The 17,592-nt window shown below is 43.5% G+C and overlaps 1 protein-coding gene across 1 annotated transcript in view; it reads left to right on the top strand.

Annotated features, from left to right (window-relative positions):
- Positions 1-17,592, top strand: part of CMC1 (C-X9-C motif containing 1) — a 43,814-nt gene that overhangs the window by 1,454 nt on the left and 24,768 nt on the right. Inside the window, exon 2 of the mRNA XM_081883496.1 lies at positions 7,973-8,065. Coding sequence (XP_081739622.1) covers positions 7,973-8,065 — 93 coding nt within the window. The remainder of the gene's footprint in view (positions 1-7,972; positions 8,066-17,592) is intronic.

The raw sequence follows: 17,592 nt of genomic DNA, 5'->3' as shown, positions 1-17,592 counted from the left end.
TACTAGATTGTGTTGGTGCTAAAAGGGAACAGTGAACTTGTCACTATACTTCAGGACTAGCTTGATCCTCTTTGTTGTTGTTGTTTTTCAAATTATTTCTTAGGATTCATGGACACATTTTATTTGCACTTTAGCAGTGGCCTTTGCTTACGATTCTTGCTTCTTTGATACCACTACTGCTAGTTATAGTTTGTACAAAGATGGCATGTAGGCAAACACACCTGGGAACATAGGAAGTTGTATTTCAGTAGGGCCAGTTTGTCTGTATTTTGGCTGTAGGTTTTTTTTTGTTTATGGCATTTATAAGTGATCCTGTAACAAGTTTTCAGGGTAGGGCTGGGTTTTGTATTGTTTCTTTACATTTCTCAACCATTTGCAACTGGTGTCGATAATCTTTAACTTGCATAACACCATAATCTTAACCTTTCCTATAGTTTCATAACTTAATGGTTTTGCTATGTAAACCAATTGAGTCATTTGTTCCCATGTAAATAGATTCAGGAAGGCAATTTTAATCTTGACCATGGTGTTTGGATTTGGGTGGAAGGTAAACTCTCCTCATTCAGAGGTCTTGCCTACTGTACCTCACCCCAGCTTCTAGTTACTTTTTTTAAAAAAATGACACATTAATTACATTCACAGAAAAAAGTTGCCTCTAGCTTTACTCTCAAATTGGCCTGTTAAAAATTGTGATGATTAGCCTAAATCTAAGGGACTGACAAACTAACTCCTGTTGGGTTTGTCTTCTATGGAAGTAATATATTCCAGGAGAAGGGCTGGGTGTAGCAGACCTCACAATTGGTCATCAGGTTTTTCTTCACTCTTGAATCTCCAAAATATTTTATTAGCAGCTCTTACATTCCTATACAGTATGCCTCACATTTGCCAACTTTTCTGTGTTATTTGACTCCCTTTGTATTTCAATTCTATCTCGGATTGTTTTTGCTGATATGAGGAATCATCTTGTTTCTAACTTAGAGAATCCAGATCAAAATGTATTGTACCCACTCTTGTCTAAAGGAGGATTTGATGGCTTCAAAACAATCAAGGCAGTTGACACCAAACTTAAATATGGTTAATACTACAGTATTTGAAACTGATTTCAAAACACTGGCTAATAGCAAACCCAGGCTAGCATTAGCCGTTAAGATTAGTGCCCAGGTTTTAACCATGTTTAACATGGGGTGGGGAAATGACTACAAGAGGGGCGTCAATATACTATGTAAGCCCAAGGCCTGCTTCTGGCTTCTTACACCAGCACCCTAGTTGAGAACCACCCTGAGATCTACAGGTATAAGTCAGTAAAGATAAAGGGACCCCTGACCGTTAGGTCCAGTCACAGACAACTCTGTGGTTGCGGCACTCATCTTTCTTTATTGGCCGAGGGAGCCGACATACAGCTTCTGGGTCATGTGGCCAGCATGACTAAGCCGCTTCTGACGAACCAGAGCAGTGCACGGAAACGCCGTTTACCTTCCTGCCAGAGTGGTACCTATTTATCTACTTGCACTTTGACATGCTTTCGAACTGCTAGGTTGGCAGGAGCAGGCACCGAGCAATGGGAGCTCACCCCGTCGCAGGGATTCAAACCGCCGACCTCCTGATCAGCAAGCCCTAGGCTCTGTGGTTTAACCCACAGTGCCACCCACGTCCCATAAGTCAGTATACCAATATAATAAATAATAATAAAAAAGCATAGACCAGGTTCAGCAGCACTGGCTGTACTCCTTTCTATTCTTCTCATCCAGAATCCAGCTACATGTTTTATGTTCATCGCTTAGCTCTCATGTTTATTTGTTTTGTTTTCCCCCTACTACAACAGTGTCATACCGGGGGGTGCAAACCTTCTCTCTCATGTTTTCACCTTTGCTAGAAAAACACTTTTTTATTTTTTGAGGAGTTCTACATGCCCGGTTCTGTCAAGGCACATTCTCACCTGTGGTTGGTGATGTGCTAATAAGTGTATGACTGATACATGGTTGCTGGAGATCTTCCTCCTGGGACCATTCTTTCCAGCAGCAATATGTGCTGAAAATGTGCTTGGCTTTGGCAATGTTAAACTCCTTAAGTGACTGCCATTGCCACTTTACCTTCGCTGTCATGTATATCTATCTCTGTTTGAGGTTACAATAAAAGTGGTGACGGTGGTGTACAGAGAGAAAGACGCTTTGCGTTTAAGAAAGTTGACGAACTTGTACTTTGCAAGCCAAAACACTCAAGTCTGAAATTCCCTGTAATTTGCTTGGTCTTATGACTTTCACTAATGCTGCAGTCCTTGGCATACATACTTAGGAAACAGGTCCTGGTAGGGAGCTCTCAGGGCTCAATGTGTCATTTCCTCTTCTCCTGCTGGAATTTGTTCTAGGAATCTCAGGAGGTGCTGTTTGCAACCAAGAGGACCTTTTCCCAGCTTTGCATGGCGTGTCCCTGCATCCTTTCCTTGATTATCAGGGCCTCGTCTCCTTATCTCAAGAGCGGCTAATTTGTGGCCCTCCCAGCCTTGCTGGTTTCCAACTCGCATCATCCCTGGCCACTTGCATCATCCCTGGCAGGACCTGATAGGAGCTGGGAGTCCCAACAACACTTGGAAAGCCACAGATTCTCTCACCCCTGCCTTAATCCATATCTAGATAGTGTCTTGATTTGGAAGGGGTAATATAATGTGCCCTTGGTTTGGCAGCCTTTGAAGAGTGTTTGGAAACGGCTTTCTATAGAAGGCTGCAGCAGGAATTGTAGCTTGCGCAAGGCTGGAAAACGGGGAGTGGGGACAGGGAATGGAAGGGCATCCGCTAGCTAGAACATGGGTAGGCAAACTAAGGCCCGGGGGCCGGATCTGGCCCAATCGCCTTCTAAATCTGGCCTGTGGATGGTCTGGGAATCAGCGTGTTTTTACATGAGTAGAATGTGCCCTTTTATTTAAAATGCATCTCTGTGTTATTTGTGGGCATAGGAATTTGTTCATCCCCCCCCCCAAATATAGTCCAGTCCCCCACAAGGTCTGAGGGACAGTGGACTGGCTCCCTGCTGAAAAAGTTTGCTGACCCCTGCACAAAAGGGAAGCTTCATAGCCAGACACTGGAGAGACCTGTCAGGAGTAAGCATGGACCAATGGTATCAAATAGCATGGGGAACAGCCTTATTAGAAAAACTAACCAAACAAACTGAAATTGACACGGGTACAAATAGAAGAAGACACCTTCACCCCAGTTTGTTTCCCCTTTATCATATATACAGCCCAACAAGACGACAACAAGAATCCCCTGACAGCATACAAATCAATCTGTCTAACCTGATTCAAAAATACACACTCATACCCCACTCACACACAAAAACAATTCTCACTACAGCCAACCAAAGACAACCAACCACACCCTAAGCCACACCACCAAGCTTTCACCACCAAGGAAATACAAGTGAATACAGTGGTGCCTCGCAAGACGAAATTAATTCGTTCCGCAAGTTTTTTCTTCTTACGAGTTTTTCGTCTTGCGAAGCACGGTTTCCCATAGGAATGCATTAAAAATCAATTAATGCGTTCCTATGGAAACCGCCTTCAGACCAGGTCCGGGGACAGTCTGTCCCCCGACCTCTTCTGAAGGCTGGCGGGGGCGAAAGTCTTTGCTTCCCCCCCCCCGCTTGCCTTCCCGGGACAGCGGAGACTTTTCTGCTGTCCCGGGGCGATCTTAAAATGCTGGCGGGCGGCAGCGAAGGTCCAGGACCTCTTCCCAAGGCGGGCGGGGGGGCAAAAGTCTTTGCTCCCCCCTCCTGCCTTCAAAAGCCGTCCGGGATAGCGGGAAGCGCTTCCCTGCTATCCCGGACCGCTTTTAAAATGCTGGCGGTGGGGAGCAAAGCCTTTCGCCCCCGCCGGCCTTCCTGGACCTCTTCTGAAGTCCGGAGGGGGGGGAAAGGCTTTGCTCTCCACCGCCAGCATTTAAAAAAAGGTCCCCGAGATTTCCCTATGGGCTTTCGTCTTGCGATGCAAGCCCATAGGGAAAATCGTCTAGCGAAGCGTCGCAAAAACCGAAAAACCCTTTCGTCTTGCGGGTTTTTCGTCTTGCGAGGCATTCGTCTTGCGGGGCACCACTGTAGTAAGAGAACCCATACAAGTAACACTGACACAACCCTTCACACACGCTAAGTAGAATAATAGAAGCATAACCATCCCACCCCACCGGCCACTCCCTCCTTCACCTCTTCCCCCCTTTTTCTTTCTTTCTTCTTCCTCTTCCTCCAAATCGTTTAAACCAAATCATAAACCAAGAACTCATACAGTTGACCACTGATAATGGAACATATGTTGTGGATATTTTCCCACATTTATTATGCTATTTTTGTGATATACAAATGAGATGATAAAACTTGGTATACTTATTTGTATAACATCATTCTTGTTTATAAAACCCAATTAAAACAGCAAAAAACAAAACAAAACGGGAAGGCTGGCATATCGAACAACAGTATTCCACACTGCAACATTTTGTTGCGGATGTAACTTGCATTTAATTGCATTTAATTTACTGATTGAAGGTTCAACCACATAGAAAAATTGGCTTGATGTGGAAGGAGGGTAAGCTGTTCTAGATAAAGTTCCCTTTCCCCACACACCCCAGGCTCGCTGTATTGATTAGCATTAGAATAAGATGGGGAAAGCTACCTTTGCTTCTCAAGCTATGACAAATCTGGACATGCGTTTCCAGTTCACCCTCCAATTGATCGGTTCGGAAAGAAGTCAGAGGTTAAGTACAGTGAGCCACTCTAGGGCATATGATAGGATGCTATGTAAGTAAGGTGGTTAAACTTGGCCTTCTACATGCATGGCTCAGAGTGGATTTGTTTGGGGGGTGTTGTTGTTTTTTTTTAAAAAAAAAACTTGGCAAAAGGCAAGAAGAGAATGCATGGCTGTAAAATGTACTTTCTGTGCAACAATATTTTCTCTGAAGCTCCTATAATTCCCAGGGGGCTGTCTGATCTGCCATCTCTCAGCAGTTAAGCTGGTTATTCTAAGATGACTGTAGATAAAACAGGTCAGATGAAATTACTTGCAGAAACAACTCTCCCCTTCTCTACTAATTATATTGTTTTGTATCTGAAATAGCCAACATATATAGTTGCGCTTTCCTTCTGTTCATGTTTTTACTTTTATGTTTCCCCAAAATGTTACAGAATTGGTACAGAATCTGATCCCCAACCTACAAGAATATAAGCATTGTGACTTTTTTTTCTTTTTAGCAAACATGCTTGTCAGTATTCTCATAATCCAGTACTGCTATATTGCAAGAACACATGAGCCCCAAAGCAAAATGTAAGATAACAGATTCAGCCAGTGAAAAAGGTGAAAATTGACTTCAAGGTGATGATAGAATAGTGAGAAGTTAAAGCTTTGAAATTTTTTCCCTGGTGTTGTCATCCTTACTCTCTCTTAATTTGAATTGATGCGAATCTAAGGTAGTACAATCTCAACATTTGAAACTTATGGAAAACACAAATGTATACAATTTTCTGGGCTATTTTTTAGAAACAAACCTACATAAAAGCAGCTAAAGGAACTAGTAAAGGAACCAATCCTGCGTATGTTTCAGTTGCTGGGAAATTTCTCTGAATTCAGTGGGCTTACTTCCAGGAAACTGTGCATAGGATTGTACCAAGCTGCATAGTGGTTAATAAAATGAGAGTTTCACGGTTCTAATAAGCCACTCATATGTAGCAATCTCTGCCTCCCATTAACTTCTGGCCTGTTTTATCAGAATGCTGTTCGCAGGTTTTTCTTTGTCAAGGAGAAGAGCTAATGTCCCATAATATGCAACCCTTTTTCCCCCCTAGGTACAACTGCTAAACTCTTTCTTCCTCTTCTTTAGTTAATTTTTTATTGAAAGTTTTCAACATAAAATACAATAAAAGTCAAACTAGATAAAGAAAAGAGGAAACAAAAAATAATTAAAGGCCCTTCATCACAATTATATCATATCCTTTATCCATACACAGAAAGGTAGACCCTCCCAGCTCCCACCTGGGAGCCTGTTTCTTCCCCCAGCCTCCCACCCTGGGAGACCCTTTCTACCCTGCCTCTCAAACAGGGACCACCATCTTCCAACTGTTACCTTCCTGTGGAACAAGGCATGAGTGCTAAATTGATGTTTGGAATGATTAATGGACCAGGTGAAGGTTGCTAAGCTGAAGCTCAGCCCTGAAAAGACAGTATTAATGGGTAGTTCATATGTTTTGGAAGCTGGTGTTCAACCTGTTCTGAATGGGATTGTACTCCCTTTAAAGTAGGGGTGGCTAACCTGTGGCCCACCAGATGTTGCAGGACTGCACATCCACATCATTCCTGACCATTGGCCATGGTGGCTGGCACTGATGGGCACCGGAGTCCACCAACATATGGAACACCACTGATCTTAAGGATCAGGTCTGCAGTCTTAAATGCTGATTGCTCCAACTCTGCCATTGGAGACTTCATGGCATGCTGCACCTTTTGCCAGGTTAAAGTACACCAGCTGCAACCCCACCGAGGTAGAGATAGCCTAGCCACTGTCACCCATGGCTTGGTAACCTCCAAATTGGATTAGTACAGTATGTTATATGTCTCACCAATCTGTCAATCAGTGTTTGTGCACAAACTGAAAATGCTTTAAAAACAATGCTTTGCATGTGTCATATTAGCTACAGCAGGGATGGGGAACCAGTGGTTCTCAATTTGTTTGTGGACTACAATTCCCATTACCCCAGGCTAATGCATGTGATAGTTTGAGGTTGATGGGAATTGGAGTCCCAACTGCAGCTGGAAGGGTCATAGATTCACCACCCCTGAGCTAAAGTGATGGAAAGGTTATCATTCCTGGGTCTCATATTGTGAAGTTATCTGCTGTTCTTTATTTCTATAAAGATGAAAGTTATAATGCTGCTTTTTCTGTGTGATTGGTTCATATTCCTAAAACCTGATTCTGAATATATTGCTATGAGCCGGTGTAGTCAACTAGTTAGGCATCCCCAAACTCGGCCCTCCAGATGTTTTGGGACTACAACTCCCATCATCCCTGATCACTGGTCCTGTTAGCTAGGGATGATGGGAGTTGTAGTGCCAAAACATCTGGAGGGCCAAGTTTGCCTATGCCTGGATTAGTGGAATGGGGCTATGGCGAATGGAATTCAGATCCTGGTCATTGAACAGCCTTGGACATGTTAGCCCTTCAGAGGATTAAGATGGGAATGACCCTGGCATGTCAGATTCCTTAGGCATATTGTTTGCAAATACAGCAAATGAAGGTATTGGGTGGGAGTCAAATAAGTTGTTCTGTGCTTGGAATGAGATCCATTCACATGGCAGGACTTCCCCTTCTGCTCCCCCCACATACCACCGGATGCTGCCTAAATCACTTTGGGGTTTGCTCTCAGTCCTCCACAACAGAAAATTATGTGGGAAGACCTGCAGGAGAAGGTGGGGGTGGGAATTCTATTGTACAAGCAGACTTTCTATGTTGAATTCCACCCATTGTCATCTTCAGTGTTACCTTGATATATTTTCCAGTGGAAACCCAGCCAGATGGGTGGGGTATAAATAATAAATTATTATTAAATTATTATGAATTGTTGATAATAGTAAAAAAATAAAATAAAATAAATTCCTTCCAGTAGCACCTTAAAGACCAACTAAGTTAGTTCTTGGTATGAGCTTTCGTGTGCATGCACACTTCTTCAGATACACAGTGTGCATGCACACGAAAGCTCATACCAAGAACTAACTTAGGTGGTCTTTAAGGTGCTACTGGAAGGATTTATTTATTTTTACTATGGCAGACCAACACGGCTACCTATCTGTAACTGTTGATAATAGGACGTTATTATACATTGATACATGTGTTTTGTTTCAGAACGCTGGATGTATTAACATCCCTTCTAAACAGCATTCTTGTTCTTTCAGTTCACCTGCGACTTGCCATTTAAACATAGAAATATTTTTGTTCTCTTGCAGAGGAGCCACAGCTCAGGCACGTAGAAAAGGATGTTTTGATTCCAAAAATGATGAGAGAGAAGGCCAGGGAACTATGTTCTGATAAAGTACAAGGTGAGAGTGGAATTCATCAAAATACGAAATCTAATCACTTATGTGACCTGAATTTTATCGTTTTCCAAGCTGTCATAGGAGCAGTGAACATAGGTGTGTGATTTTTATCTCTCTTCTTTATTGCATGCTCAGTAAAATGCATTGTAGAATGCTGGGCTGAAATAATTTGCTGAAAAGAGTTTGCTGCAACCTGGGCACCATACTGAAGAAAGGAAGTATTCCGTACTTTTCTTTGGGAGGGATAAAGACAGGATCATAACAATGACTGCAACACAAAATAGATTAAAAGAAATTAGGCATGCTGTTGGGCTGAACCTAGTGGTAAACATCAATGACAAATATTCTCATTTAATTTGCACTCAAGGGCCAGGATATTGTTCCCAGCTACCTTGATTGCCAGAAACCTGGAAATCTGTGGGCATGTGCACTTGCTTGCAAGCTCCTAAACAGCTTAGGGTGTACCCTTGTTTCTTCACCCCCACTGCCTTTAAGTGTCTGTATAACAACACAATGGCATATTTGCAGAGAAGTGACGTTCTGATTTTTGAAGTTGTCAGATGCTTCAATCCACCTGGAATCACTAACCCAGTTCTATACTACAACTCTCATTGAGGCAAACACATAATGGTCAGGTACCTTAGAAGAAGCTGATAGGGTTATCCAGTATTATGCCATCTGAAATTCAATTGGAGCGGTCTTGAGAATGCTGTTGTACGCTGCATTGCACCCGTGCATGTCAGACCATGAAAGATCCTCCTTCACAGGCATTGATAATCTTCAGATTGAAGGTGGAGGAGATTCCAGTGGCTGCCGGGAATGTATCTCCCTTTGCAGAAAGCAAGCTGGAAGCTTTTTAAGAGCAGGAACCTGCTTATATTTTGCCTCTTTGAATTCTGTAAGGAGCCATATACACAGACAGACCTGTATAAAATGATAATAACTGGCAGAGATCTAAAATAATAAAGTCTGTATTTTTCTTTGTTGCCTGTAGTTAACACTGAGCTTTATACAAGTTAAATTTGATTTATAATAGTGCATGGCTTTTGAGGGAACGAGAAAATGGCATAAGACTCTCACCTCTGCATTCAGCTAAACTGCCAACGTGCAGAGCAACTCCCCATATGTTTTGGAATTGCAGGGGAAAGAGGTGTGATGTTGTGAAAATTGCAAAATAACCTAAGTCCTGTGAACAGGAGAAAAATAGAGAGGCTGAAAGCATTCACTCAAGGGAAGTAGGTCATATAACTGGGGGTAGTTCCTGTACTTCCAGACGTTGTAGCTGTTACCTTGGGTATGCAGATCAGCATAAAGGACAATCAGTGATTTGAGACCTTAAAACTATTTCAAGTATTTCTCATTGAAACTTTTGACACTTAAAGAACTTGGGAACATGATTCACTGTGGTGTTAGCGTATGAAGAATAGAAATAGCTCTGTACTATAATGCTTTTAATATGAGATGTAGCCAAGTAAATTGTGTGTGCATTGGATAATTCAATTGATTTGTCAGAAGAAAAGCCAATAACACACTTTTGAGAGTTGTGCCATGTTTAACAGAAAGCAAAAGAACAATCATGCTTCTATTGAAATTACATATTCAAGACCCTGTTACAATTCATTGACCTTTTGGCTTAACATTTGTGGTGTGTTTTTTCAAGGTTACCCAGACAAAGTAAGATTGTATTCTGTTGTTTAATGTGCAGTAAATATTGCCAGGTTAAGTACTTAAGGATAACTGAAAATAGAATCTGTGAAAGAATAACTAAAAGTAATTGTACATTTTTAGGTATGAAAATCTTAAATGCTTTGTTTGGTGGTATTTATTGTGCATATAAGATTTTTCCTAAATATTAAATTTTTATCCTGGTGTATGGATATCATGTTTAGTATACCATATTGAGTATAAAACCCAATTATACTAATCAGTGGGAGCTTAACCATTGACTTTGATAAGATAAAGATTTCCAGAGGGGCAGCCATGTTTATTTATTAATTAAATTTTTATATCACCCTAGCCTCTTGTAGCAAAAAACAACAGTTTTGTGGTACCTTAAAGACTATGGCATTTTCTAGTGGCATAAAATATTGGTAGGTGGCATCGAGAATGGTATTCTGGAGTTAGCTGCTGCTTGTGGGGCATCTTTGGGAGAAGAAAAGGCTAAGGAGTAAGCCCTACAGCAATCCAGAGTGGAATCCCTAAAACAGTTGGATGGTATCTTGTATGCCTCCTTCCAGGAACTCCTGCAGCCAAGTTGGTGCCAACTCTGCTTTCCTCTGCTCTGCTTTCCTTTGGACCATGCCAGTGAGGCCGAGAGGGTGATATTGTCACCTGGGCCACCCAGGACCTCCATAGACACTGCCCAGGCTTGTACCCTAAGGAGGTCACTTCACTGCAGCTAGCACAGTGGTTTGACTTCAACGCCTGGAGGTCTACTCCATTGTCTCTCAAGACAGATGGATGCCAATCTCTCTGGGTGTGAGGGTGGGTGCATACACACATTTCTCTAGTCATCAAGACTTCATCCTAAAATTATTACCATAATATGCTGTTGACATCATGAAGGGAACTTATTAGGAAAATGTGTAGCTTTGAAGTAAGCTACCGTATTTTTCGCTCTATAACACGCACCCGACCATAACACGCACGTAGTTTTTAGAGGAGGAAAATCCATAGGCATGCCACCCATAGGCATTTCCTCCATAACAGGCACAGACATTTCCCCTTACTTTCTAGGAGGAAAAAAGTGAGTGTTATGGTGCAAAAAATACGGTACCTCCCTCTTCCCTGAAAAACCTGTTCCCTAACAGTTAAGTGACCCTGGGTAAATAATGTGTTGCCGAGGGGGAAGTTGGGCAGAAATTGACCCTCTTTGTGTGAGTAAAAGAGCAACTTAAGATACAAGCCATTGTATAGGTAAAGGTACCCTTGACCGTTAGGTCCAGTCGCGAACAACTCTGGGGTTGCGTGCTCATCTCGCTCTATAGGCCAAGGGAGCCGGCGTACAGCTTCCGGGTCATGTGGCCAGCATGACTAAGCCGCTTCTGGCGAACCAGAGCAGCGCTCAGAAACGCTGTTTATCTTCCCACCGGAGCGGTACTTATTTATCTGCTTGCACTTGACGTGCTTTTGAACTGCTAAGTTGGCAGGAGCAGGGACCGAACAATGGGAACTCACCTCATTGCGGGAATTCGAACCACCGACCTTCCGATCAGCAAGCCCTAGGCTCTATGGATTAGACCACAGCACCACCCACGTCCCTAAGCCATTGTATGTTCCATACCAAATACAGTGGAACCTCGGTTGTCGAATGTAATCCGTTCCGGAAGACTGTTTGACTTCCAAAACGTTCGACAACCGAGGCGCAATGGGCGGTTGGCAATTTCAGTGGAGAAATGCGCCTCAGAAGCCCTTTGACTTCCAAGGTGTGTTCGAAAACAGAAGCATTCACTTCCAGATTTTCGGTGTTTGGGTTCCGAATCATTCAGCTTCTGAGATGCTCGAAAACCAAGGTTCCACTGTACTGGTTGGTTTCATGTGAGAATAACATGAATGTATGTATGAATGCATGAATGTATGTTGTCTCTAACACTGATTTTGCTGTTCATTGAAAAGTACATTCTTATTCCCAACTGCATTGCAATCTGTTAAGAAAGCTATGGAATATTCAATATAGGTGTTCATATAATTGTGATACATTGTTAAATCCACAGTATTCCAAGTTTGCACTTCCACATATATTACTTGATTGTGTTGCCTAGGTGTGACTAAAACACAAACAAGGAGAACTCCCTTTCTGTATATTTTTATTAATCTGATTACTCTGCTGCAAACAGTCTTTTCATTTTCTCCCTTACATCAGAGATTAAGTGCTATTGAGTTACAAGCTCTATAATGTATTGAGCCAACTTTGTTTACAGGGTCTGTCTCAGATTTAGACTCTCGATTCAAGTATGTGTAATTTGTACATTAACTATTTTCTTTTTAAACTAGCATTTCAGTGCAAGAACATTCACATTCCACTTAGGGACAATCCTTGGTGCACTCTGCACTAATAATAATAATAATAATAATTTATTATTTATACCCCGCCCATCTGGCTGAGTTTCCCCAGCCACTCTGGGCGGCTCCCAATCAGTATTAAAAACAATACAGCATTACATATTAAAAACATCCCTAAACAGGGCTGCCTTAAGATGTCTTCTGAACGTCAGGTAATTCTTTATCTCTTTGACATCTGATGGGAGGGTGTTCCACAGGGCGGGCGCCACTACCGAGAAGGCCCTCTGTCTGGTTCCCTGTAACCTCACTTCTCGCAATGAGGGAACCGCCAGAAGGCCCTCGGCGCTGGATCTCAGTGTCCGGGCTGAACGATGGGGGTGGAGACGCTCCTTCAGGTATACAGGACCGAGGCCGTTTAGGGCTTTAAAGGTCAGCACCAACACTTTGAATTGTGCTCGGAAACGTACTGGGAGCCAATGCGGATCTCTCAGAACCGGTGTTATGTGGTCCCGGCGGCCACTCCCAGTTACCAGTCTAGCTGCCGCATTCTGGATTAATTGCAGTTTCCGGGTCACCTTCAAAGGTAGCCCCACGTAGAGTGCATTGCAGTAGTCCAAGCGGGAGATAACTAGAGCATGCACCACTCTGGCGAGACAGTCTGCGGGGAGGTAGGGTCTAAGCCTGCGTACCAGGTGGAGCTGGTAGACAGCTGCCCTGGACACAGAGTTAACCTGCGCCTCCATGGACAGCTGTGAGTCCAAAATGACTCCCAGGCTGCGCACCTGGTCCTTCAGGGGCACAGTTACCCCATTCAGGACCAGGGAATCCTCCACACCTGCCCGCCTCCTGTCCCCCAAAAACAGTACTTCTGTCTTGTCAGGATTCAACCTCAATCTGTTAGCCGCCATCCAACCTCCAACCGCCTCCAGGCACTCACACAGGACCTTCACCGCCTTCACTGGTTCTGATTTAAAGGAGAGGTAGAGCTGGGTGTCATCTGCATACTGATGAACACCCAGTCCAAACCCCCTGATGATCTCTCCCAGCGGCTTCATATAGATATTAAAAAGCATGGGGGAGAGGACAGAACCCTGAGGCACCCCACAAGTGAGAGCCCAGGGGTCTGAACACTCACCCCCCACCACCACCTTCTGGACACGGCCCAGGAGGAAGGAGCGGAACCACTGTATAACAGTGCCCCCAGCTCCCAGCCCCTCTAGACGGTCCAGAAGGATGTTATGGTCGATGGTGTCAAAGGCCGCTGAGAGATCCAGCAGAACTAGGAAACAGCTCTCACCTTTGTCCCTAGCCCGCCGGAGATCATCAACCAGCGCGACCAAGGCAGTTTCAGTCCCATGGTGAGGCCTGAATCCCGATTGGAAGGGATCCAAATGGTCCGTTTCCTCCAGGCGTGCTTGGAGTTGTTCATCAACCACCCTCTCAATCACCTTGCCCAAGAATGGCAGATTTGAGACTGGGCGATAGTTGGCCAAATTGGTCGGGTCTAAAGATGTTTTTTTAAGAAGCGGTTTAATGACCGCCTCTTTCAGCGGGTCTGGGAAGGCTCCCTCACAGAGGGAAGCATTCACCACCCCGCAGAGCCCATCGCCCAGCCCTTCCCGGCTCGCTTTTATCAGCCAGGATGGGCAAGGATCAAGGAGACAGGTGGTCGGTTTCACTCGTCCAAGCAGCCTGTCCACATCCTCGGAGGTAACAGATTGGAATTGATCCCATGTAACAGGACCAGACAGAACTCTAGCACTCTCCCGCCCTGGCCCTGCTCCCACGGTGGAGTCTACCTCCTTCTGAATCTGAGCGATTTTATCTGCAAAACACACTAGTGAGTATGCAAACATGGTGTCACCTTTTCCTGTGCTAGGCTCACTTTCACTAAAGCCTGAATATCCAGGTTACAACAATGATTTGTCACGTTTTCAATAAAGTGGGGAAATGGGCTTTTGTGTGTCTCTGCACCTGATGACTCTTTGGAGACTTTCACATGTGCACAGTCTGCTGTGGCCTGCCTTCTGAAGGAGAGAGTTCAGAAGCTCATAACACCTGTCTTCAGTCCACTGGCTTCTGTTACCATGCAGACTCTGTTGAAGGCACTAATGAAGACCTGTAAAGCCCAGCACCCTGTCCTCTCGCCCTGTGATTGACCATGATGATCTTTAAGCTCAACCAGCAATATTATCTTAGATAGGGAGTGGGTGGCGCTGTGGTCTAAACCACTGAGCTCCTTGGACTTGCCGATTGGAAGGTTGGCGGTTGAAATCCGTGCCACGGGGTGAACTCCCGTTGCTCTGTCCCAGTTTCTGTCAACCTAGCAGTTCAAAAGCAAACCAGTGAAAGTAGATAAGTAGGTACTGCTGTGGTGGGAAGGTAAATGGCATTTCTGTGCATTCTGGCACTCGTCATGGTCCTCCTTGCACCAGTAGTGGTGTAGTCATGCTGGCCACATGACCCGGAAAGCTGTCTGTGGACAAACAGGGCTCTCTTAGCCTGAAAAGCAAGATGAGTGGCACACCTCATAGTTGCCTTTGACTGGATTCAACTGTCCAGGGGTCATTTACCTTTTCTTACCTACATAGAACCATAGAGTTGGAAGGTACCACAAGGTTCATCAAGACTCCCAAGAAAGGGCTCAAACCTTTGACCCTGAGGTTTAAAGTTCCATGCTTTACTGACTGGCTGATTAAAAAATATATATTGGGGAAGCTTTAGGTTGTACTGATCCATATTATTTGTAGGCATTCATTCAGACCAGCCTTTGCTTAAATTAACGTAATATTTTTTGTTTGATGGGGTAAATAAAATGAGAGGAGAGAGAGCAAATTAGGTGAGAAAACAAAAAAAAATCCTTTTTGCTTGGGGTTCCTGCAAACTAGAAAGTCTGGAGAGTTAATCTAGGAAGACGGTTTGCAAATTGTGGTCACCTGGTGTCTTCTGGAACAGTGTAAGAGAGCTCCGAATGCTGGGAATCATTTTAAACACATGGCAAACAATGCTAATGTTGGACAGTCATTCCCTAGGTTACCCAAAATATACATCATTTTCTACTTGTGTTTTGTCCTCAATAATTGGTTATTGACATGGGGGGGGCGGGTTTAAAAGAAAATTATGATGGGATTCAAAAGGGGAGTTTATTTCCATTGTTATTGGGTCTTCATTGATGAAATGGCCACATTTTAATAAAAGCAAGTGTATTCTGAATATTTAAAGTGTGCAGTTGTGATAGTCATAGATCTATGGATTGCAGAATAACCCATACAGTTACAAATACTTGGCCAAGCCGAACAGCTATAATTAGGAAAGTATTCTGGCAAAGGCTGTTTCCAAATGCCACCATTCTTCCTCTCCCCAGGGACAGCATTGATACTTAGTAAAGTTGATGGGATGAAACACCACTTCAGGCTTTCCTAAAGTAGAGTCAGGCCAATGTCAACCATTGTTTTAGTAATACACACTTAATCAACAGTCCACTAGTAGCTGGGATCTTATCTGTCCCTCTAGGGGCCACCTGCACCAGAGCATGACCCTTGCACCTGACACATCAAGCTCCATAAAAGGAGAGCAATTCCAAATCCTTGGGCAGATGTTGGCACTGCCTGTTTAAATGCCCAAGGACACCTGGAAAAAAAAACACACACTTTAGAAATGTCTTGTGTTCTCTCATCAGAAACACAGATAAGGAAATGTGTGAAATACTTAGTAGCATCATGCTGGGATAGGTTTATGCCCACCACTTCTACTCGCTATTAATTAAAAAAAAGGACCAGGTTCTATTAACTGAACATAATATGTGTCAGAGGCTAAGGCAGAGGAAATGTCTTGGCACAAGTACATGGGGATCTAAAGTGCCGTTAACACAGTTTGATGTGATGACTTGAGGTGCTAAGAGAGCCGGAGTAATATAGTTTAGAGTGTCGGGCTAGGAACTGGGAAAGCTTGAGTTCAAATCCCCACTTAACCATGAGGGTCACTGGATAGTACTGGACCACTCACTATCTCTCAGCCTAGCCTACCTTGTATGGTCATTGTAGGGAAAGAATGGGAAGTGGAGAGCACCATGTAAAGGTAAAAGGTAAAGGGACCCCTGGACGGTTATGTCCAGTCAAAGGCGACTATGGGGTTGGGGTGGTCATCTTGCTTTCAGACTGAGGGAGCTGGCGTTTGTCCACAGATAGCTTTCCTGGTCATGTGGCCAGCATGACCACACCGCTACTAGTGCAATGGGACACCATGATGGAAACCAGAGCACATGTAAACGCCGTTTACCTTCCTGCCGCAGCAGGATCTATTTATCTACTTGCACTGTTGTGCTTTTGAACTGCTAGGTTGGCAGGAGCTGGGACAGAGCAACGGGAGCTCACCCCTTTGCAGGGATTCGAACTGTCAGCCTTCTGATTGGCAAACCCAAGAGGCTTAGTGGTTTAACCCTAGAGCACCATGTATGCCACCTTGAGCTCCTTAGAAGGATATAAATTTAATTAATAAATATTTTGAGAGCCTGAGATACTAGTGCATTAGCAAGCTGCTTTAAAAAAACAACCCTGTAAATTCACTTCCACATTTACTGTTACTTTGGTTTATCATTTCTTCAATACAGTAATGCCACAGTTTACCTGCATTTAACTGTGCCCATTCAGCTTTATGTGGTTGGCAAAATAGTTTTAGAAAGGGGGCAGGTGTCCAGGGTAAAAATACATTGGCAATCCCATCTGCCATTGAACCCACTGTGCTTTGACTAGTATGTGATTTTGGCTTTAGATGCGATTCCCCCAAATGTAACCCCCATGTAAGTTGCTGGCTTACTGCATTGCAAAATGCTCGACTGATTTTTGAACCAAGCAATGTATTGTATGCTATTCCCTCTTAATTTTTGGAGTGTGCTTTAAATCAAATACTAGTGGTGGTGTCACAATTATTCTTTTGTTTCATTCTATTTCTGTTTTTATAAAGTATGGGATTAAAGAGCGGCGATGAAAATGAAAGGCAGTATTTTCCATAGTTTAGAAGGATGCACATGACTGGCATGAGCCGAAGTGAGACTCAGGCTTGTGCTATTCACACACTTCCTGAGTATCAGTTTTCCTGAATCTCATTTTGTTGTGTTTTCTTGTCTAGGGATCTTGGTTTGTCACAGACTCTGGTCAGTTTCAAAGCTAACCAATTTCAAGCCATAGTTTATGAAGCTGGCTTGTTAAACTAACAGCCTGTTTGGCTATACACTAAATATTTCACATGTAGCCGTTTGAACTCCCTACCAGTAGAGTAGCTTCATGCTACATATCTGCATTTATCATTACATCATGCAATTCAGGAAGCATAGTGAAATAAACTCGTATAAACACATCTCATCTTATGAGTAGACAATGGTATGTGCTAAAGCTTCAGTGTGCATTCTTCAATACCGTATTGTAATGTGTGAAGCATCCTAGAGAAACTGTGTGAAAACTATACTTCAGACAGAATTCCTTATGCTGTGGGTGATATCACCTTCTGCATTAAACAGTTATATGTCGCTA

Source organism: Podarcis melisellensis, assembly GCF_964234715.1.
Source record: "Podarcis melisellensis genome assembly, chromosome: 12".
Classification (NCBI taxonomy): domain Eukaryota; kingdom Metazoa; phylum Chordata; class Lepidosauria; order Squamata; family Lacertidae; genus Podarcis; species Podarcis melisellensis.
This window is presented reverse-complemented; position numbering and strand designations above follow the sequence as displayed.